General features: G+C 53.5%; 2 protein-coding genes across 2 annotated transcripts; both read left to right on the top strand.

Annotated features, from left to right (window-relative positions):
- Positions 1-1,514: 1,514 nt before the first annotated feature.
- On the top strand, positions 1,515-18,718 carry LOC149523485 (bromodomain-containing protein 8-like). Its single transcript, XM_089769380.1, has 6 exons — positions 1,515-1,882; positions 2,877-3,356; positions 8,872-9,005; positions 11,391-11,477; positions 12,133-12,201; positions 17,664-18,718. Exons 1-6 carry the CDS (start codon positions 1,520-1,522, stop codon positions 17,896-17,898), a joined length of 1,368 nt encoding a protein of 455 aa, XP_089625506.1. The 5' UTR covers positions 1,515-1,519; the 3' UTR covers positions 17,899-18,718.
- Positions 18,719-18,937: 219 nt separating this feature from the next.
- On the top strand, positions 18,938-22,955 carry NHP2 (NHP2 ribonucleoprotein). Its single transcript, XM_075917885.2, has 4 exons — positions 18,938-19,158; positions 21,289-21,358; positions 21,622-21,727; positions 22,482-22,955. Exons 1-4 carry the CDS (start codon positions 19,002-19,004, stop codon positions 22,605-22,607), a joined length of 459 nt encoding a protein of 152 aa, XP_075774000.1. The 5' UTR covers positions 18,938-19,001; the 3' UTR covers positions 22,608-22,955.

Genomic DNA, 22,955 nt, shown 5'->3' on the forward strand with positions numbered 1-22,955 from the left:
AAAGGGGGATATGATAGAGGTCTATAAAATTATGACTGGTGTGAAGAAAGCAGATAAGTGTTATTTACTCAGTCCCATAACGTGATCTAGAGGTTGCCAAATGAAACTAATAGGCAGCAGGTTTAAAACAAACAAAAGGAAGTATTTCTTCATGCAGCACACAGTCAACCTGTGGCACTCCCTGCCAGAGGATGTTGTGGAGACCAAGACTAGAACAGAATTCAAAAAAGAACTAGGTAAATTCATAGAGGATAGGTCCATCAATAGCTGTTCGCCAGCATGGGCAGTGGTGGAGTCCCTAGCCTCTGTCAGGGATGGAAATGAGTGATAGGAGATGGATTACTTGATTCTGTTTATTCTATTTGGGTCACCTGGCATTCATCAGTCCTTTTTCCTAGGCATGTATTATGTATGTACATGAACTTTAATATGAAATTAATTCAGGTGCAGATTTGTGCAACACTGTTTTTTAAATGCACACTCGGATGATCCCAAAGCGAAGGCTTTTGCAGTAGCAGTAGCCTAGCCACATTGCAGAGGCGCAGAACTAACCCAGCCTTCCTGTACATTTCAGAATCCAGACTGCTAATGGGAGATAAGGAAGGTTTTTTTGTTGTGCCTTTCCACTTAGCACCAGTCTGAGACATCATGTTGTCTCATGGTCATTTCAGGAGTCAAATTCCATCTGTTTCCGCCAAAAGGTGAAGGAGGGTCCCAATAGCAACCTCCTGCTCCCATTTCCACAAAGTAAACAACTTGCTTTCCTGATGCCACGGCCACATGGAGAACAAATGCGTGGTTCTGTTTCCTCGGTTCGATCTCCTCTAGGGCTGCACACATGACCCAGCTTCTCCATCTGATCTCAGCTTTCACATAAAACACGTGTTTCTAGAGCACTTGTTCTCAGGAGACTCCAAAATACCAAGTGTTCTCCTGGGAGCAGAGCATTTCTCAAAACCAGGGATTATTCACAGCAGCGAAATAATGTTCCGGTTCCCAAGGCACCACTCCTCTGTGGAGCTCTTGCTGCCATCGGCTGCGTTCTCACGTCCCTGCACCCCTTCTGTACACCACAGACCTGCATCCTGCCCAGGCCCCAGGAAATGCATGAAAACACCTCGTCTTAAGGCTGGAACTCTGTAGACCTAGGTCCCTTCAGACAGCCTGTGTGTGATCTCGGGCAGGTCACTGACTCTCTCTGGGTCTCACTTCACCATCTGTAAAATGGGGACGATTTGTCTTGTGTATTGTGCCCAGGCAAGAGTCAGGCCAGGCCATCTCAGCTTCCCAATGCTGGGCGTTACTGCGGTAAAAGTAGGACAGTGCCCTTGCTATCTAGCACAGTAGATGAGGGCCCTCGAGGGCTGGGTTGGGTGCTGAAGTGCCAGAGGATTCTAATATTCAGTCATGCGGAAATGGCAGCATCTGTGGTTCAGCTGGGGTCTTTGATTGCACCAGCAGAGAATGGGCTGTGGCGTCTGGGCTCAGGAGCAGGCTCTGCTCTCCACATGACTTTTCCATGGTTTGGCGTCCTGGGCTGGAGTCTGTGCAGTTGGGGATTTGTTTGGAAACAGACGGCTTATCCTGCCCCTATGTGTGCTTGCAGATGGGTCGTGCGTGGCTGTGGTTGGAGTCCAAGAGAGTCTCACCCAGCGAGTCTGTGAAGAGCAGCTGCCTGTCTCCCAGCAGCTCCTGGGACTCCAGCCTGGAGCAGGAGGTGGGGAGCTGGAGGACGAACAAAGAGGCTGCTGTGGAGGAACAAGAGGAAGAGGATTGCAGGCTGGAGTCCAGGGAACCTCTGGTTTGGGAGGATGGCAGTGAAGAGCTCCAGGAAGAGGCAGGGCAGTGTGAACAAGATAGTCTTCTGCAGTTCCTCTTGGAGGTAGTGCTGCTGCAGTGCAGTGGGTAGCAGGGGAAGAGTCTTAGAACCATTGGTGCTCTGAGCTTCTCTGCCCTATGTAACTTATGGTGTGTCTAAACTACATGGCTCCATCGATGGAGCCATGTAGATTAGGCTGATCGGCAAAGGGAAATGAAGCTGCGATTTAAATAATCGCGGCTTCATTTAAATTTAAATGGCTGCGGCTCAGCGCGCTAGTCTGGACGCTCCCGCGCCGACCTGAAAGCCCTTTATCGACCTCCCCCTTATGCCTTGTAGGATGAGGTTTACCAGGGAGGTCGGTAAAGGGCTTTCATGTCGGCAGGGGAGCGTCCAGACTGCCCCGATCTGCCGACAAACAGCTGATCGGCAGAGCAGGGCAACCATTTAAATTTAAATGAAGCCGCAATTCTTTAAATCACGGCTTCATTTCCCTTTGCCGAACAAACAAATCTACATGGCTCCGGCGATGGACGTAGTCTAGACGTACCCTAAGTCTCGGCTTCATTTCCCTTTGCCGAACAAACAAATCTACACGGCTCCGGCGACGGACGTAATCTAGACGTACCCTAAGTCTCGGCTTCATTTCCCTTTGCCAAACAAACAAATCTACACGGCTCCGGCGACAGAGCCATGTAGTCTAGACGTACCCTTGTTGTGGAGCAGCAGAGCCCCCTAGAGCCTCTGTCATGGATGATTGTCTTCTCACAGGAAAGTCCAGGTCTCTACCGTATTTAGAAGGCTCAGGGGCTGGCTGGTTGTCTTGCCCATGGGTTTCCTGAGCCCTGACCCTGATGGAGAGCCAAGCGTTTAAAAGGTGATGGGCTGACGCTTCTTTAAGAATACTCTTGGCTTAGACGCTGCTCTCTAGTAGAAGTCCCTAAAGGTGAAAAGAAGCTGTAATGGAGGAGCCCCATGGAGTTTGTGCTGCTAACCCCTTCCCCTACTTACTGGTGCTTTCATAGGTTGCCGTTGGTAATAAATTGCTCTGTTACAGGTGACCCACCTCATGGAACCTCTCTGCATTAGTGGCACAGGTTCCACACACGATCACTGGGCTTTCTCTGCCTTTGGGCAGCAAGAGGAAAGGGAGATCCTGAGCTTCAAAGAAGAAATGACAGGGCCTCCAGTTCCAAGTGGGGAAGAAAGGCAGCTGCCAGTCCTGATGGAAGAGGCTGGGGACCTGCAAGTCCCAGGAAGAGAGGTCGAGAAGGCAAGGGTACCACAGGTCTCAGGAGAGCCACAGGTCCTGGGCTGGGAGGCTGGAGAACCTGATGAACAGCAGATTCTAGAAGCGGAAACAGGAGAGCTCCAGGTCCCAGGAGGGGAGGAAAGCAATTCAGGAGCGCAGAGAGGGCTAAATTTTCCAGTGGAGGATGTGGAAGAAATGGAGGAGGAAGAGATCAGAAAACTGCTGATGGATGAGACTTATTCAGATATGAGTGCATTGGAGGAGGCATTCCCAGACAGTGTGAAGGTAAATGCATGAAAACACCTCATCATCTTAAGGCCATGCACTAGGACTCCAGAAACCTGGGTCCGTTCAGACAGCCTGCATACACTGGGACTCCAGAGACCTAGTCTGTGCAGACAAGCCTGTGTGATCTCTGGCAAGTCACTCAACTCTCTCTAGGTCTCAGTTGACCCTCTGTAAAATGGGGACAATGATCCTTGCTTTGACTTGTGTATTAGACTCTGTCTCCTGTGCCTGCTCAGGCCAGGCCATCTCAGCTTCTCACTGCTAGGTGTTACTGTACTAAAGGCAATGATGATGCTGGGTCCGACAGTGTCTTTTCTGTATCTGTGGCCAAGCTCTTTGCTTTACCATGTCAGATATGAAAGATGAACAGTGCCTTTGCAGATTCACCTGCTTCTCCTGTACAACCAGGCCCAGGGTGTCCTGGACATGTATCTATAGGACTCACTCAGGCTATGTCTACACTACAGAGTTTTTTTGGGAAAATGGCCATTTTCACCTCAAGCGCATTTTTGTGCAAAAAAATCGAAAGAACAGAGGGTTTTTTCCAGCAGAGGTATTCCTCATTCTGCGAGGAAGAACGCCTTTTTGTAAAAGAGCTCTTTTGCAAAAAGGTGTGTGTGGACAGGGAAGGGGGGTTTTGTGCAAAAAGAGGAAAAAGCACAGGTGCCCTAGTGGCCATTCTGTGCATAGCAATCAGCTTGCTTTAGGAGTATCCATGCTGTCTGAACACTTTTGCAAAAGCGCATGGCTTTTGCAGTGTGGATGTGCTCTTGCACAAGAAGGCTGTGTCTAGACTGGCAAGTTTTTCCGCAAAAGCAGCTGCTTTTGCGGAAAAACTTCCCAGCTGTCTACACTGGCCGCTTGAATTTCTGCAAGAACACTGACTTGCTAGGGCTTTAAACTAGGTTTGTCGGGGGCAGGTGAGCAAAGCCCACAGGTAAGTGCTGAATGTGCGGTACTGGGAGATGGGTTGGAAATGGGGGGGACTACGGCCTATAATGGCAAGGAGAAAGGAGGGTCAGGGCACAACAGGGAGGCAAGATCAAATCAGTATCTTAGATGCCTATATACAAATGCGAGAAGTATGGGTAATAAGCAGGAAGAACTGGAATTGCTAACCAATAAATACAACTATGATATCATTGGTATTACAGAAACCTGGTGGGATGGGACGCATGATTGGAATGTTGGTATGGAAGGGTACGGCTTGCTCAGGAAGGACAGACAGGGAAAAAAGGGAGGAGGGGTTGCCTTGTATATTAAAAATGTACACACTTGGACTGAAGTGGAGATGAATGTAGGAGATAGCTGTGTAGAGAGTCTCTGGGTTAAGCTAAAAGGGGTAAAAAACGAGGGTGATATCATGCTAGGAGTCTACTACAGGCCACCTAGCCAGGTGGAAGAGGTGGATGAGGCCTTTTTTAAACAATTAACAAAACTATCCAAAGCCCAAGATTTGGTGGTGATGGGGGACTTCAACTATCCAGACATATGTTGGGAAACTAACACAGCGAGGCACAGGCTATCCAATAAGTTTCTGGACTGCATTGGAGACAACTTTCTGTTTCAGAAGGTTGAAAAAGCTACCAGAGGAGAAGCTGTTCTGGATTTGGTTTTAACAAATAGGGAGGAACTAGTTGAGAACTTGAAAGTGGAAGACTGTATAGGGGACAGTGATCACGAAATAATAGAGTTCATGATCTTAAGGAAAGGTAGAAGGGAGACCAGCACAATTGAGGTAATGGATTTCAGGAAGGCAGATTTTGATAAGCTCAGAGAACTTGTAGGTAAGGTCCCATGGGAAGCAAGACTGAAGGGAAAAACAACTGAGGAGAGTTGGAAGTATTTCAAAGGGACGTTGTTAAGGGCCCAAAAGCAAACAATTCCGCTGGGTAGGAAAGATAGAAAATATGGCAAAAGACCAGCTTGGCTTAACAAGGAGATCTTGCACAATCTCAAAATAAAAAAGGAGTCTCATAAAAAATGGAAACTAGGACAAATAACAAAGGATGAATATAGGCAAGCAACACGGGAATGCAGGGGCAAGATTAGAAAGGCAAAGGCACAAAATGAGATCAAATTAGCTACAGGCATAAAGGGAAACAAGAAGACCTTTTATAAATACATTAAAAGCAAGAGGAAGACCAAGGACAGGGTAGGCCCACTGCTTAGTGAGGAGGGAGAAGCAGTAACAGGAAACTTGGAAATGGCGGAGATGCTCAATGACTTCTTTGTTTCGGTCTTCACCGAGAAGTCTGGAGGTGTGCCTAACGTAGTGAATACAAGCAGAGAGAGGGTAAGTTTAGAAGATAGGATACACAAAGAACAAGTTAAAAATCACTTAGGAAAGTTAGATGTCAGCAAGTCACCAGGTCCTGATGAAATGCATCCCAGGATACTCAAGGAGCTGATAGAGGAGGTATCTGAGCCTTTAGCTATGATCTTTGAAAAATCATGGCAGACAGGGGAGATTCCAGAAGACTGGAAAAGGGCAAATATTGTGCCCATCTATAAAAAGGGGAATAAGAACAACCCAGGAAACTATAGACCGGTCAGTTTAACGTCTGTCCCAGGGAAGATAATGGAGCAGGTAATTAAGGAAATCATATGCAAACACTTGGAAGGTAATAAAGTGATAGGGAATAGCCAGCATGGGTTTGTGAAGAACAAGTCATGCCAAACTAATCTGATAGCTTTCTTTGATAAGATAACGAGCCTTGTGGATAAGGGAGAAGCGGTGGATGTCATATACCTAGACTTTAGTAAGGCATTTGATACGGTCTCGCATGATATTCTTATTGATAAACTAGGCAAATATAACTTAGATAGGGCCACGATAAAGTGGGTGCATAATTGGCTGGATAACCGTAGTCAGAGAGTGGTTGTTAACGGTTCTAAATCCTGCTGGAAAGGGATAACAAGTGGAGTTCCTCAAGGGTCTGTTTTGGGACCCATACTGTTCAATATCTTCATCAATGATGTAGATATTGGGATAGAGAGTACGCTTATTAAGTTTGCAGATGATACCAAACTGGGTGGGGTTGCGACTTCTTTGGAGGATAGGGACATAATTCAGAATGACCTTAGCAAGTTAGAGAAATGGTCGGAGGTAAACAGGATGAGGTTTAATAAAGAGAAATGCAAAGTGCTCCACTTAGGAAGGAACAATCAGTTCCATACATACAAGATGGGAAGCGACTGTCTAGGAAGGAGCATGGCGGAAAGGGATCTAGGGGTCATAGTGGACCACAAGTTGAATATGAGTCAACAGTGTGATGCTGTTGCAAAAAAAGCAAATATGATTCTAGGTTGTATCAACAGGTGTGTTGTAAGCAAAACTCGTGAAGTCATTCTGCCGCTCTACTCTGCACTAGTTAGGCCTCAGCTGGAGTACTGTGTCCAGTTCTGGGCGCCACATTTCAAGAAAGATGTGGAGAAATTGGAAAGGGTACAGAGAAGAGCGACAAGAATGATTAAAGGTTTAGAGAACATGACCTATGAAGCCAGGCTTCATGAACTGGGCTTGTTTAGTTTGGAAAAAAGAAGATTAAGGGGGGACATGATAGCGGTTTTCAAATATCTAAAAGGGTGTCACAAGGAGGAAGGAGAAAATTTGTTCCTCTTGGTTTCTGAGGACAGGACAAGGAGTAATGGGCTTAAAGTGCAGCAGGGGAGGTTTAGATTGGACATTAGGAAAAAATTCCTAACTGTCAGGGTGGTCAAATATTGGAATAAATTGCCAAGGGAGGTGGTGGAATCTCCCTCTCTGGAGATATTTAAGAACAGGTTAGATAGACATCTGTCAGGGATGGTGTAGACGGAGCTTGATCCTGCCTTGAGGGCGGGGGGCTGGACTCGATGACCTCTCGAGGTCCCTTCCAGTCCTATGATTCTATGATTCTATGATTCTATGATTCTATGACTTCCTACTGTAAGAAATCAGTGCTTCTTGCAGAAATACTATGCTGCTCCCGTTCGGGCAAAAGTCCTTTTGTGCAAAAGGGCCAGTGTAGACAGCTCAGATTTGTTTTGCGCAAAAGTGCGTCTAGATTGGCACTTGAGGAAAATCATGCCAGTCTAGACGTAGCCGAAGTGTTTGCGGAAGATCTCTTCCGATAAAAGCTTCTTCCACATCCACAAGAATCCTGCAGTCTAGACATTGCCTCAGTTTCCAAAGTCCCATATAATGGAGCATTTCTCCAGTTTCTTGGTCCACTGCCTCAAATTTCACCATCTGGCGCATTCCAAGATGCCCTGTTCTGAGTCAAACCACTACTTCTACTTGCGCTCCCATGTAGTGCCCTAAGTAGCACTTCTCTCTGAACTGCAGGGACAGTGAACAGATGGGCCATGGGTTTGATCCACTATGGTGATTCCTGTTTTCTGAGGCGAGCTTGTAGGTGGCTAGATCTGCCTTTGGTTAGCTTCTCAGGAACCGAAGGGTTGCTATGGATACTGATCCTGGTAGTTGGCTAGAACTGATGTATCTGGAATGAAACTTTTCAGTGTTGGCTGGTCCAGTGCATGTTTCGAAGGGGAGTGAAGATTCCTTCCCTGAATGAGGTATTGGCCCTTTTGGAAAGTAGCACCCCAGGACTCTTCCAACTGCCAGGACAGCTTTGGCTCCAGTTCACACATCTTGAGTGGAGAATCTTTTACAGTGTCCAGAGCTTCCTGAGGCAGGACTGCCCTGCTCCTTGGCGTGCACCTGGCTCTATAGCGGAGAGGGCCCCTGCTTTTTTGAGAAGCCTTCTCCACTGTGCATGATCAGTTCAGCAAGGCGGGCAAAGACTTTTCAGAATGTGGGGCAGGGCTCCACTGTGGGCTGCAAGTCAGTGACCTCACTCTGTTCTGACCAGGCAGGGTCACAGCTCTGCTTCCTGGTGGGTTGTTTTAGTAGCTTCCTGACCCTTGGCCTGCTGCCCCTCCTTGCCGAGATATCAGTACCTGGTTCCTCACTGACCTTAGCTACCACATCTTCCCGCCTCCCTTTTCCTCGACTAGTCCATCGTCTCTCCCTGACATGTCTGACCCCTTCCCCCTGCTTTTTTGCTTCCCTTGATAAACTGGTAGCAGCTAGTCATTCTCCTTCCTCTTTTGTCCCTGAGCCTCCTCCACCAATCACTCCTCGTTTCTGGATGGACCTGCAGAGGGGAGTGTCCATCTGGGCTCTCGTGGAGAGAGTGTGATCGCTGTCTGAGCTTCCGCAGCACGAGGAAGGGATGGTGAGGGGCTGGCCACCAGTCTTACTGGACTGGAAGGTCTAAAGCGAGTGCCGGGTGCACAGGAGACTCGCTGCTCAGCACAGCTCCTGCGCCCCTTCCGTCCAGCGGCTAGAATGGCTTCCAAGAGACTACGGAGGCCCCCCCTTGAAGCTTGGCTGTAAAGGGCACATGCAGCAAGTCTGAGCCCTGGCTGGGGGATTCCAGTGGATCTGCTGCTTTGCCAGGCAGCCCTGTCACTGAGGTGCCCAGCCCAGCAGGCGTTACTCTTCCTTTCTGTCTGTTTTCAGGGGGACGTTCTGGAGCAATCCGAGAGCCACTTGCTTGAGGAGGACGAGCTCTCTGCACATGGTGACAGCAAGAGCTGCAGTGTGAGAGCATCCCTGGCGGACTCCAGTCTCATGAGCCCAGCCTCCTCGCCATTGTGAGTAGCGCAGTCCTAGGTCAGTCTAGGTCTGGTAGGCGCTGCTGATGCTGTGGCCTCTTGGCTCCACCTTTGTGGCATAGAGTGGACCTGTCTCCATGGGCCCAAGCCAGAGCGCATGTACGTGGAGGGGGTCACCTCAGGGCAGGTGAGCAAAGGGGAGGGCCCTGGATGGTGATGGGGCTTCCAGCCTTTGGCTGATAGTCCTAATTCAGATGAGGTGAAATAGGAGGTGGAACCAGATGTACAGGAAACCCGAGTTTGTGTTGGGGTGATTTGGCTAGGCCTGCCAGGCACAAAAGTCCAGTCCCACTCCCAGATGGTCTGCAGAGGCAGCCACGGCAGACCTGGCCTGGGAGCAGGGTGGAAGTGCGTGTAACAGGCAGGCTGTGTTATACGCCAGAGTAGCTGGTCTGGCTCTCCAAAAAAAGGATGCAGCAGAGCATGAAAAATCTGTCCCGTCAGGACACGAACCAAAACCCATCACAATAAGGCCCTTTGCCTTCCTGGCTTCTCCTCAGAGCTGCCCTGAACCAATTCAGCCCATCTCTGATCGCTGCCTATAACCCTGTGTCTTCTTGTGCCTGCTCCTCAATGTGCTGTCGCTGCATGCCTCCTCCTGCGGGCGTATTCACGGGGATTGGGACATCTCATTTTGCAGAGAGACGGACAAACGACTGGACTCCTTGTCCTGCTTCATTCATGTCACAGCTGTTCGCAGCTTGTGGCGTGAGGACCCAGGCACCCTTAGAGTGACAGGCCACAGAGCCTTGTGAGTTCTGTGCACTTGAGCCGCAGCTTGGCACGGCGCTGGGAGTGAGGGAGGGCCCTGGGATGGAACATGGGACCTGGGGCGGAGCGACAAGGACTAGGTCTACACCTAGGTGTGAAGAATATCACTGGAAGCTGCAATGCCTGGCTTAGGTGCCAGGGGCCTAGAACAGCCCCTCAGCACACTATGCAGCACCTGCATTGATATGTCATTTGCTAATAGCAAGTGGAATGACTTCCCCAAGAGAGACCCCTGCCTCGGGTGCTCCACTAGCCCGGGAGAGGGGGTCCTCACCAGAAGGTAAATCCCTTTGCTTCACCCCGTAGGAAGGGGCACCAGCCCTCTCAGGTGCGTGCCTTAGCTACTGAGCTGAAGGTCATAATCAGACTCCTGCCCTCTTCACCTGGCCTGCTGTGCAGGGCAACCATGCTTGGAGCGTGCCTCTGAGCTGGGACCCTGCAGGCAAGCTATGCAGCCCCTTTGAGGAGCTGGTTGAGGCACAGGCACGAGAGGGGCATCCAGACACTGCCAGAGGCAGACCCTAAGGTGCAGGGGAACTTTCCCCGCCTGGTGAGTTTTGGTGCCGAGAGTGTTCGGTAGCAGGTGGGGGATCCCAGCTCTGCCTAACGTCCCTTTGAGGATCTGAGCCAAAGAGCTCCGCTCCCACCCGAGCAGGAGACACACCTGGTCCAGCAGGAGCTCAATCACAGCTCCCCGGCTTGGCTGCCTGTCACTGAGACCTTGGTGCCTCAGCCATCCCTGAGCCATTGCTAAAGATCTGTGCTGGCCTGAGAGTCGGGTACAATGGAGCTGAACCCCAAAGTGAGAGTATGGAGAGACCCAAACAAAAGCAATAGCTTAGGAAATGCTGCACCACACGTTCCTGATGGGGAGACTTGCTCAGCAGCTACCTGGAGGGGGTTCTGTTCGGAGCACAAGCTGAAGAGCAGAGACCTGTCTCACCCTGGAGGGCAGCAGTGGAGTAAAACTCCTGCTCCTTATCTGGCATGACGAGTGTGGCCAGATGTTGATAGATGTTGGGCTACATGTGTGTTCCCTCTGTGTGCTGCCCCCTCCCTGCACAGGCAGCTGGCATGGCAGCCCTTGAGCAAAGTACCCAATAACTACCGAATCCGTTAAAGGATGAAGGCACCAGCTAGGCTGATTTTCAACAAAGCATGGTACCAGTACGCCACAAATTCTACCGCACCACTAATACATGCATGTTTGTAATAATGGACCAGCTATGTAAACGGCAGGACTTACCGTTCCTCCCTAGGCTAAACAGTGGTACCCCCCCAAAATACATCCTTATCTCCCCCCCCATGCAAACAAGTTAGTACTGACCCTTTGGCATGGCTAGTCATCATCCATCGCCTGGTACACGTTGGGTTAATTAAAACATTTCTATTACATATTGTTACCCTAACCTTATTTTTAGGTGGGGTCCGTGTGGTTCCTGCTATTTTGAAGGAATGTTTTCATGCCATGTTTAATATTGGAATGTTTTGGTACCACTCGATATTGGGAGGTGTTGGCATGAGCGCTCTGTCCTTAGCTCTTCTTAGCACTCTGCTCCATCTACAGTGAGCTGATAACCGCTCTCTGCGCAGGGTGCCGCTCAGCTGGGATCGCCCACTGCGACATTTGCTTTTCAAAAAGACACTGCTGTCCATCTGGAAGATGATAGCCAGCCACAGGTGTGTGTCTGGGGCACGGCTCATGGCTGGAATCACCGGGGGAAGTTCTCTGGCCTGTACTATACGAGGGGTCAGACTGGAAGGTCACAGTGCTCCCTTCTGGCCTGGGATTCTTTCAGTCTGAGCTGAGGGACTCTCCAGAGCTGAGGGGTGGGGAGGAGGCATGATGGGTCTGTGGGCTGGGAAGGGTGAGTGAGAAGCCTAGGACTAGAATAGCAGATTGGGACTGAGGGGCAGCGGCAGACCTGGGAATGAAATGTGCCTGGTCCCTGCCTACACTGTCCCCAGCTCAGCCCCGGGCTGCTCCATGAGGGCAGATAGAATGGCTCATTTCTCGCTGGGTTCACCCACCCCTCTGTGTTGCCCCAAAGCCTCCTGCTGCAGGGAGGGGCTAATGCGAGGTGCTGGCCCCACATATTCCATCCGTTTTACCGTGGCAGCCACTGGCTCAGGCCGGAAACTGAGTTCAGATTCCTGACGTAGCGAACACCAAGAGTGGATCCAAGGGTTCCTGCCACCCTCCCCGTCCTTCCCTGGGGATTGCTACTCACTGACCCCCACCAGCCTTCATGGGTGCTGCCTTCTCGCCAAGACTCAGCTGAACAGGGAGGGACAAACCTGATTCTCTCCTGTCTCTTTGAGCTTGTCCCTCCAGGTACAGTGGCCCCTTCCTGAAGCCAGTCTCAGACAAGCAGGCTCCTGGATACAAGGATGTGGTGAGAAGGTAGGAAGGCTGCTCGAGAGCATTTTCATCTGCTTCCTCCACCTCCCAAGGGCCCCAGCATGTAGAGAGGAAAAAGCTATGGGGCACCATTCTGTTGTCTGCCTCATGCTTGTCACAGTAGTAGCTGCTTCCCATCAGGGGCAGGTTCCCTATGGTGTCTTCTCCAAGGCTCAGTTCAAAGCAGTGGGGGGAGGGAGGCTTCTATCCTGCCCCACCCCATCCATTCCTGAGCACATCTCACTCTTCCAAAGCGTTTTCATGTATACAGCTTCGCTTTCGCCTTTCTGAAATGTTGCACCTTTGGCCCACTGAAGTACTCCCACTTCCTCTTCTTCCATCCTTCAAAGACGTGGACGCTGTTTACTTGTTCTTAGCCCCTTCCCCTGTTCCAGTGCCTCCAGAGGCTAGCCAGACGGGGTGGCAGAGGGGAGAGCGGATTTCACTTGTTTTCATAAAAACTCCTAAGTGATTTGGGGCCATTGATGTGTGTGGTGACCCAGCACATGCACCATGTATTACGTCCCTGCCCCCTTGTTTGCCATCAATGCCGCTTTGCTCGTGAGCTGGTACGGGCAGAACAATGTGTTTGTACAGCACAGTGCAACAGACCCCCATCCTGACAGGGCCCCTACACACTACAGGAGTGAGCCAACCTGTGCAGACTAACTTAGTCCTGCCTCACAAACCGGGCTCTTCAGGCCCCCTTCATATCGCTGTATTATCACTTGGGGGGGCTTTACAAACGGGCGGGAGGGGGGAGAGTCCTGTGGGGCTGAGGTGTGGGCTAGAGTGCCAGGGATGCCGGTCCTGATACTACCAGCAGTAGAAACGTAGGTGACTACACAGACAGAGAGCAGCAGAGCAGTGGTTCCTCAAGTGCGTGTCTGTCAGTTCCAGTCAGGTGTGCGTGTGCCACATGCATGAAGCTGGAAGATTTTTCTCCTAGCAGTATCTGTAGGGTTGGCCTAGGTAACCCCTGGAGTCACGACCCCTGCTTCAGTTCCTCCTTACTGCCTGTGATGGCTAGCTGGAACTCCCCATTGCTCTTTGCTCGGCAAGCACGTGCTTTGCAGTATCATTTTGTTACACATACATTTTAGTTGTTGAGTGATTATAGTTAGTAAATAATCATAGAATACTTGAACTGGAAGGAACCTCGAGAAGTCAAGTCCAGTTCCCTGCCCCCACGGCAGGTCCAAGAACCATCCAGATCATGCCTGAGAGGTGTTCATCTAATCTGCTCTTAAGTATCTCCAGTGATGGAGAGTCCACAGCATCCCTAGGCAATTTATTTCAGTGTTTAACCACCCTGACAGAAAGTTTTTCCTAATGTCCAACCTAAACCTCCCTTCTCACAGTTTAAGCCCCTTGCTTCTTGTCCTATCATCAGAGATTAAGAAGAATAATTTTTCTCTGTCCTCCTTGTAGCACCTTTTTTGATACTTGAAAACTTAGGTCCTCTCTGTCTTCTCTTTTCCAAACTAAACAAACACCATTATTTAATTTTCCTTTATAGGTCATCTTTTCTAGACCTTGAATCATTTTAAAAGTTTCAATGGGGTAGTCTGTAATAAGGATGTTAAGGACTAGTCGATTCCCTCCCCCTCCACCCCACTTTGCTGCCTTTATCAGATAGAGACAGCAAAGGGTAAGGAGGGGGTACTTCAAAGCGACAGCTCTGCACAGCTAAGCCCGGGATCAGCTGTGTGGCGCTGCCCCTTTGAACCACCAAGACGACATTTCAAAGCGGCAATGCCACGGGGAGCCCGGAGTCAGCTAATGGACTCCGCGCAGCATTTCTGTGGAACCCGGGATTAGCTGAGGAGTCCCCAGCTGACCCCGGGTTCTGGGGAAATGCCGCGCGGAGCCTGCGCTCAGCTGGTGAGTCCCCAGCTAATCCCGAGTTCCGCATGGCATTTCAAAACAGCAGCGCAACATAGAGCGTGGGGTCAATGGGGGACTCTGCATCCCCCGCTGGCCCCAGGCTCCCTGAGGGTGCTTCCACTTTGAAATCCATTTCAAAGCTGGCACACTGCATGCAGCCTGGAGTCAGCGGGACTGCCCTGTGGCCCCAGCCTGCACGTGGAGTTCTGCATCCTTCTTTGAAATGTGCACGAGCCCCAGGTGGGCCCTTGCACATTTCAAAGGAGGAATGCGGAAGTGCCTGTCGACTAGTCAAGTAGTCGATGGAAATTCCCTTGACTAGTAAATTAACCGCTATTTAACATCCTTAGTCTGTAACTAGAAAAACTTAAAAAACAACCAATAATCTTGCAATACATTAGAGACCAACAAAATCTGTAGATGGCATCATGAGCTTTCGTGGGCACAATCCACTTTTTCAGATGAACAGAGTTTACCCTAACCCTAAGTGTATTCCATTCATCTGAAGAAGTGGGCTGTGCCCACGAAAGCTCGTGGTACCATCGACATTTTGTATTAGTCTCTAAGGTGCTGCGAGACTATTTGTTGATTTTTAAGTTTATTCGTTCTAGTTGCTCTTCTCTGGACTTTTTCCAGTTTGTCGACATATTTCCTGCAGTGTGGTGCCCCGAATTGGACACAGTACTCCAGTTGAGACCTAATCAACTGGATTATTGTGCATAAGAACAGCCACTCTGTCAGACCAAAAGTCCATCCAGCCCAGTATCCTGTCTGCCAACATTGGCCAATGCCAGATGCCCTGGAGGGAGTGAACAGACAATTATCGAGTGATCCCTCTCCTGTCATCCATTTCCAGCCCCTGCATAGCTTATTAGAAGTTTTGTTTGGAGAGGGGGTTTCTCCCTTCAACATATGGCACTTGGATGTGCCGTGGTCCATGGGCAGTCATCCGGTCCCTAGGACTGTTCAGGGTAGTCACTGGCCATCCCAGGCCCCAAGCTTTCGGGGGCCCCACCGCAGCCACCTCAACCATCCTGCAGACAAGGCCCCAGGCAACCTGGCAGATTACCTGGGAGGTCTGGCACAGGGAGTTGGTCCCCTCCATCTCACTCAGCGTGGTGGCAGGGGCCAGAGCAACCCACAGCCTACTCTGCTCCACTGCCATTTCCCAGTCCACTGCACTCCACTTCACCGCTGCGCTGGCAAGCAGAGCCTCTGGCCCCAGCCCGCCCCACCCCTCCAAGCGATGCCGGGCTCGGGGGAGTGCAAGGCACCCTAACTGCTGACAGCCCGCGCCAGGGCTTCCAGGCAATTCCTGGGGTGTGTAGCGAGAGAGAGGGGACTTCAGGGAAGGGGTGCAATGGAGGTGGGAAGAAGCAGGATCTGGGGCAGGGCCTGGGGTGGGTGGGTTGCCCTGGGCCCTACGCTTCCCTAGGGAAGGCCCTTTCCCTAGGCTTTAAGCTGTGCTCAGTCTGAGGCAGATTTATGCCAAGGAGTGACCTGCGCTTGTCCTGTTTTACGTGTCTCAGCAAGGGCCATCTCAATGATGCTGTAAGTCTGTAAAGTGATTTGCCCAGGACCCTCCTGGGCCATCCTGTATCGTGCTGCTGCTGATGAAAATGATCAGCGATGCCCCCAGAGATGCCTCATCCTTGGTGCCACTGGCTGCCTAAAGATACAGGAGGAGATATTTAGTTCCCTCACATTTTCCCCCACCCAAGAGCCTGAACCCTGGCGTGTCCCCTTCCCCAGGGCCAGAGGGCAAGGGCACCCTGAGTTGCATGAGTGGAGTGAGTGTCTCTCCCTTGGGTTTTTCTGCTTATCAGTTGGGGGCCACATTCGTGAGGGTTTTGTTCTTTTTTTCTGTTTGAGTTTTCTGTGCCAGTGACTGCTGACCCCAGAAAGGTTCCTCACCCTGGGGCTATACCTACAGGTCCAACAGCCTGTTCCAGCTTGGGCCCTCAGTCTGGTCCTTTCCAGACTCATAGGGCCACCCTTTGAACCCTTGGCAACTTGCTTTCTGCTCCGTCTGTCTCTGGTGGCAATAGCCTTGGATGGGAGCTGCCTGAGCCAGGGCCGTGACGTCAGAGCCCCAGTGCACTGTGGTCAATAAGGACATGGTGCAGTGCAGGCCTCTCCCAAAGGTTGTCCGCCAGTTTCACATCTTCCTGCCAGAGTCCTAGCCTAAGCCGCGCTCACACAGCAGGGAGCAGAGGATACGTTCACTGCACAGTGCTAGCCTTTTTCAGCAAGAGAACAAAGCCGTTCCAGACAGAATTAAAGGTCTTTCTGTCTCAGTGGGTTTCTTCACAGATCACGTCTTGCATCCCAGGAGTGCTACAGCCTGGCAAAGGTGCTTGCCCCTCTGTTCACAGCACACTGCACCGGGGCACAGGCTTATTCTGTGTGTTCCTGGATCCAGTTCCTACCCCGTAACTATGCAGAGCAGAGACATGGTCCTCCATACACAATTTCACCACACTATGCAATTACCCAGTAGGCTAGAGACGACATGGCCTTTGGTAGATCAGTACAGCTTCAAGTGAACAACTCTGACCCCACCTCCTGAACTTGGGCTTGTGAGCCACCCAGTTGGAATTGACATGAACAAGCACTCAGAGCTTCAAAACCAGTGACTTGCTGTCTTGTAACTGGTGTTCTTCGAGATGTGGTGTTCATGTCCATCCAACACCCTCCCTCCTACCTTTCTGTGGGAGTGGCCAGCAAGAAGGGCCTGATGATGGCCCGAAAGAGTTCTCCATCCCACACATGGTTGCTCTTCTCTGTGCTCCCGCCAGGTTGTCTGTGTAGTTAATGTTTGCCGAGCACTGACAGCAGTACTCCAAGGGCAGGCCCCAGGCCCCTGGGGAACATGCTGCCTAGAATTGCATTGATGTGCTTTTATCTATCATTTGTTGTACACTTGTCTCATTTGTAGTCTCCTCTCCTAAATCGCCCACTCACGCCTGTATTGAAGGTTCCCCTTGCCAGCATGGAGCCGAGTGTCAGATCATTTTCCCCCAGATGGATTAAGTACATTTTTTCAAGATAAAGTTCATGCTATTTCTGGCCTGTGTTTCTAATCACATTCATTCTTGTCCACCTCCCCCCTCCAGCCACCAGTTCTGTAACGATTTCACAGGCATGTAAATAAGATTTGGTGCTTACAACACGCCTCCTCACCACTGTTTTTCCTATGGTACCAGTAGAGTCTTGTTCCTTATAGATATTTTTTAATCACAAGGGAATTGGAGTTAATTTGACAGGTGCTAATTACCAAGGTCACGCCTCTTTCCTTTTCTGCTCAATGTCACATTTGGTTTTCAGAAGTAATTGCTAGTGCCTTGGCAAGTTAATTAGCCGTGTGACACACGGCACCTAAACCTGCCAGTTTCTTTGCAGCTTTCCTATTCTCATGCCATTTTCCTCTGAGAATCAGGCCTAAGATGTCTAGTGTTTGGAGTTGCAGAGAGACAAAAATGAGGCCTCTGTGATCTCAGGAAGATGGTGCCCCCTCCTCCTGGCAAGGTTAGGGGTGTCTTCAGCTGTGTGCAATTAAGTTTCATGCCTTCTTCTAGACCCATGGATTTAACCAACATAAAGAGGCGCCTGTCCAAGGGGCAGATCCGGACCACAGCCCAGTTCCAGCGTGACCTCATGCTGATGTTCCAGAATGCATTGATGTACAACAGCTCTGACCATCACGTGCACCGCATGGCTGTCGAAATGCAGCGAGAGGTCCTGGAACAGCTTCAGCTGTTGGGCGAGGCCCTCCTCTGCTCAGAGGAGAGGCTGGGCTTTGGGAGGAGGTAGGGAGCCTGTGGTCAGAGCAGGGGCCCAGTTTGGAGGTGGGTAGTGCTTTCCTTCCTGCTCCGTCCCAGACCCTCTTCCCTTGCCCTAGCAACCGTTCCTTGCAGCCTTGGGAATGGCAGCTATTGCTCCTTGGTGCCAAGAGGCTGAAGTAAAACTACCCATAATTTATTGATTCCTGAGGCTTCCTCTGCACTGAAAAGAACACCCCCTTCTTTGGCTGGGGTGGGGGAACGCACTCTCTCAGCTGGATGCCCCCTTTCTTGGCTGAGGCAGTGATTTTCCCCAGTTGGAGATCTTCCCCAGTCCAATGAAGAAGGCTGCTGGCCTCAAATAAAGGCTCCATATAGCCCTCGGTCCCCATACAGTTCCTGTACTTTGTCCCTAATTAATTTAGCACGGTGGAGAATGACAGAGCATGTATTGAACACAATGTCAGTCTGTGTAGCTGAAAGGACACTACAGATATTGGCAGAGGAAGAGCCCTACAGACTGTTTGTGAGATGCAGGCTCTGAGTAAAGTAATTTAAGCCTTTGAAAAGTGGCTGCCACAGCTCTTTGTTTCTACGCTGGCATGAGGCCTGTCCATGAGACCTTTAAGGAAAATCTGTTTTCATGTTGCTGTCGCCACTGAGCAGAGTTAAGGCTGTTGAGTGGTTTGTTTCCAGCGGGTAGCACGTTTGTACGGAGGTGCAATCCAAGCGGTACTGTCCTGTTTGCAGTGTTCGGGTTGGGATCGGTACAGCAGCTCGAGTGTTTTACGCTTGTAACCCGGGACAGCCGGCCTGGCTCTGGCTGCAATAAAGCTTGGCGATCGCTGACAGCTGCCCGCCTCGAGACCTGCCTCGCGCGCAGCCCCCGAAGGCTGCAACATGCGCGTGGGGGCCCCGCCCTGCTCCAGCCAGCGGCTCCCGGGGGCGACAGGCGCGTGCCCGGAGCGGGGGAGGATGCTCCAGGCGCGCGCGTGATTGTGACCCGGGCGGGGCGGGACAAACCAGCGGAGGGTTGTCATTGGCTACGGCAGAGGACGTCATCAGTCACCCTTCCCAGGGTGCTCTGCGCGCATGCGGAAGTGGAGCTAAGTGTGGGCCACGTGGTTGTCGAGCATGTCTCGGGAGAAGGTGCAAGAGCTGGAGGCGGCGCCGGAGCCCGAAGCGACTCCGGAGCGATCGTACCGGGAGCTGCTGGACAATGTGAACCCGATCGCGCAGCCGCTGGCCTCGCGCAAACTCACCCGCAAGCTCTACAAATGCATCCGGAAAGGTGGGGGGGAGGAGGGGACACGGGCTGGGGGATCCGGGGGGGAGGAGAGAGGAGGGGACACGGGCTGGGGGATCGGGGGGGGGGAGGAGAGAGGAGGGGACACGGGCTGGGGGATCGGGGGGGGGGGAGAGAGGAGGGGACACGGGCTGGGGGATCCGGGGGGGAGGAGAGAGGAGGGGACACGGGCTGGGGGATCCGGGGGGGGGGGGAGGAGAGAGGAGGGGACACGGGCTGGGGGATCCGGGGGGGGGGGGAGGAGAGAGGAGGGGACACGGGCTGGGGGATCCGGGGGGGGGGGGGAGGAGAGAGGAGGGGACACGGGCTGGGGGATCCGGGGGGGAGGAGAGAGGAGGGGACACGGGCTGGGGGGGGGGGGGGGGGGAGGAGAGAGGAGGGGACACGGGCTGGGGGATCCGGGGGGGGGGGAGGAGAGAGGAGGGGACACGGGCTGGGGGATCCGGGGGGGGGGGAGGAGAGAGGAGGGGACACGGGCTGGGGGATCCGGGGGGGGGAGGAGAGAGGAGGGGACACGGGCTGGGGGATCGGGGGGGGGGGGGAGGAGAGAGGAGGGGACACGGGCTGGGGGATCCGGGGGGGGGGGGAGGAGAGAGGAGGGGACACGGGCTGGGGGATCGGGGGGGGGGGAGGAGAGAGGAGGGGACACGGGCTGGGGGATCGGGGGGGGGAGGAGAGAGGAGGGGACACGGGCTGGGGGATCCGGGGGGGGGGGAGGAGAGAGGAGGGGACACGGGCTGGGGGATCCGGGGGGGGGGGAGGAGAGAGGAGGGGACACGGGCTGGGGGATCCGGGGGGGGGGGGAGGGAGAGAGGAGGGGACACGGGCTGGGGGATCCGGGGGGGGGGGGAGGAGAGAGAGGAGGGGACACGGGCTGGGGGATCCGGGGGGGGGGGGGAGGAGGAGAGAGGAGGGGACACGGGCTGGGGGATCCGGGGGGGGGGGGGGAGGAGAGAGGAGGGGACACGGGCTGGGGGATCCGGGGGGGGGGGGGGGAGAGAGAGGAGGGGACACGGGCTGGGGGATCCGGGGGGGGGGGAGGAGAGAGAGGAGGGGACACGGGCTGGGGGATCCGGGGGGGGGGGAGGAGAGAGAGGAGGGGACACGGGCTGGGGGATCCGGGGGGGGGGGAGGAGAGAGAGGAGGGGACACGGGCTGGGGGATCCGGGGGGGGGGGGAGGAGAGAGAGGAGGGGACACGGGCTGGGGGATCCGGGGGGGGGGGGAGAGAGAGAGGAGGGGACACGGGCTGGGGGATCCGGGGGGGGGGGGAGGAGAGAGAGGAGGGGACACGGGCTGGGGGATCCGGGGGGGGGGGGAGGGGAGAGAGGAGGGGACACGGGCTGGGGGATCCGGGGGGGGGGGGAGGAGAGAGAGGAGGGGACACGGGCTGGGGGATCCGGGGGGGGGGGGGAGGAGAGAGAGGAGGGGACACGGGCTGGGGGATCCGGGGGGGGGGGGAGGAGAGAGGAGGGGACACGGGCTGGGGGATCCGGGGGGGGGGGAGGAGAGAGAGGAGGGGACACGGGCTGGGGGATCCGGGGGGGGGGGAGGAGAGAGAGGAGGGGACACGGGCTGGGGGATCCGGGGGGGGGGGGAGGAGAGAGAGGAGGGGACACGGGCTGGGGGATCCGGGGGGGGGGGGAGGAGAGAGAGGAGGGGACACGGGCTGGGGGATCCGGGGGGGGGGGGGAGGAGAGAGGAGGGGACACGGGCTGGGGGATCCGGGGGGGGGGGAGGAGAGAGGAGGGGACACGGGCTGGGGGATCCGGGGGGGAGGAGAGAGGAGGGGACACGGGCTGGGGGATCGGGGGGGGGGAGGAGAGAGGGGGGGACATGGGCTGGGGGATCGGGGGGGGGGAGGAGAGAGGGGGGGAGAGGAGAGAGGGGGGGACACGGGCTGGGGGATCGGGGGGGGAGGAGAGAGGGGGGGACATGGGCTGGGGGATCGGGGGGGGAGAGGAGAGAGAGGGGGAGAGGAGAGAGGGGGGGACACGGGCTGGGAGGACTGGGGGGGGGCAGGGACTGTGAGTGGGGAGGAGAAGGATACGGCCAGGGTGGGTTGCAGGGGCTTGAAGCCCCATTTAATGCTCATGGCCTCCCCTTTCTCTTCCAGCGGTAAAACAGAAGCAGATCCGGCGGGGGGTGAAGGAAGTTCAGAAATTCATCAACAAGGGCGAGAAGGGGTAAAAGCCCTGGGCTGCTGCCGGCCCATGCTCCTCTGTCCCCAGGATTAGAACCGGGGCTTTTCAGCTCTGACAGCTTGGCCTGTAGCACTTCGTCTTGGGCAGGTGTTCGAAGGCCAGATGGTCTCTGCTGAGAGCCGGCAGTGTCCTTCCCACTTGTGTCTCCCCCTTTGTGGCCAATCACCCGCCCTTCAGGCCTCTCCTCAGCCTGTGCCTCTCTCCCTCCACATCTACTGACATGCTTTCTTGCTCTGCTGTTCTAGGATCATCGTCCTTGCTGGAGACACGCTGCCCATTGAAGTTTATTGCCACATCCCCGTCATGTGTGAAGACAGGAGCCTTCCCTATGCTTACATCCCCTCCAAATCGGTAAGGCTGCTGGGGAGGGAAAATGGCCCTTTGTGAGCACCAAGAGCGCTTGAAACTTCCTAGTAGGATAGTAGCTTAGTTTTGCAAGCAGTAATGTAGCTGGGCAAATACTTAAGCTGCCTGGGGTCCTGCTGTGCAGCGTGCTCTAGTGTATGGTCAGAGGGCGCTTTCATCTTTGTTCCTAAAGAATCTAGTTAGCCGAGACTGGCGGCATACTCTGTTCTCCTCTAGCAGGTCCTTTACATTATTTGTATAACACAATGTGCAGGGCTGCTCCTGGGTTTTATCTTCTTGAGGGGTGTCTCCAGCTGATGTCACCTGCCTCCTTCCTGACCAAACATTGTACCTGCTGTGACCTCTCGCCTTCCTTGGAAAGTGTGGCTGGGCCCCATCCGGCCAGGCACTTCGGATATTCCTGGATCAGAAAGGCCCAGCTAGGGCATGAGTTGGGGAAGATAAGCTGTTCGCAAATGGGGTCAGGCTCTGAGCAGATGGGGGCCTGGTAACCCCTATTAAGCAACAGCTGGCATCTGTGGTGTGAAGTCAGGATGCATTTTGCTTTAAAAAATATTTTGGGAGGGAATGAGTTGGGGGCTGCCTCTGGCACTGAGCCCGCAGGGGGCATGCGCCTGGGAGTGCCTGCGACTACTTTTGACACATCCCTAGGCATACAAAGCATTGGGCACCATCTGCCCCAAATGTAGTGGTGCCCTATGCAGCTGGCCCTGTGATACCTCTTCCTCCTCTTCCTCAGGATCTAGGAACAGCTGGAGGCTCAAAGCGCCCGACCTGTGTGATAATGATCAAGCCACATGAGGAGTACCAGGAGGCATATGATGAGTGTTGGGAGGAGGTGGTATCCCTTCCTGTCCCCCTGTGAAGGACCATGGAAGGCCTGCTGGAGCTTCTGGCTGGTTGGGCATATATACTGGCCTCTGAGGACTTTACAAAACGATACATGAAATGAGCTGCTCCTTCAGCTGCCTGCTGGGTCTCCGTGCAGGGAGCATGCTGCATGAACCCATGGCTTCTCCCCAAACAACCTTGTTCTGAACAACAGTAGTGGTTTCTGGGAAGGGAGGGAGATGGTGACAACGCTCTCTCCTTGTGGGGAAGGGGAGAGCAAGCTTCCTGGCCCAGGCAGCATTCTTGTGAGGGAAGAGCCCGAGGAACGAGCAGCAAAACAGACCTGCTGTGTGGTGCATGGAATAAATGGATTTGTACAGTC

This window comes from Pelodiscus sinensis, chromosome 16 (assembly GCF_052426305.1).
Source record: "Pelodiscus sinensis isolate ZL-2025 chromosome 16, ASM5242630v1, whole genome shotgun sequence".
In the NCBI taxonomy this organism is placed as follows: domain Eukaryota; kingdom Metazoa; phylum Chordata; order Testudines; family Trionychidae; genus Pelodiscus; species Pelodiscus sinensis.

Bases quoted from the DNA above. Each gene is read 5' to 3' on its own strand.
- NHP2 (XM_075917885.2), top strand. From the start codon at position 19,002: ATGTCTCGGGAGAAGGTGCAAGAGCTGGAGGCGGCGCCGGAGCCCGAA. The intron at 21,359-21,621 runs GTAAAAGCCCTG...CTGCTGTTCTAG, and splicing joins ATCAACAAGGGCGAGAAGGG to GATCATCGTCCTTGCTGGAG. The intron at 21,728-22,481 runs GTAAGGCTGCTG...CCTCTTCCTCAG, and splicing joins CTTACATCCCCTCCAAATCG to GATCTAGGAACAGCTGGAGG.
- LOC149523485 (XM_089769380.1), top strand. From the start codon at position 1,520: ATGGTTTGGCGTCCTGGGCTGGAGTCTGTGCAGTTGGGGATTTGTTTG. The intron at 1,883-2,876 runs GTAGTGCTGCTG...GCTCTGTTACAG, and splicing joins TTCTGCAGTTCCTCTTGGAG to GTGACCCACCTCATGGAACC. The intron at 12,202-17,663 runs GTAGGAAGGCTG...GCCTTCTTCTAG, and splicing joins TACAAGGATGTGGTGAGAAG to ACCCATGGATTTAACCAACA.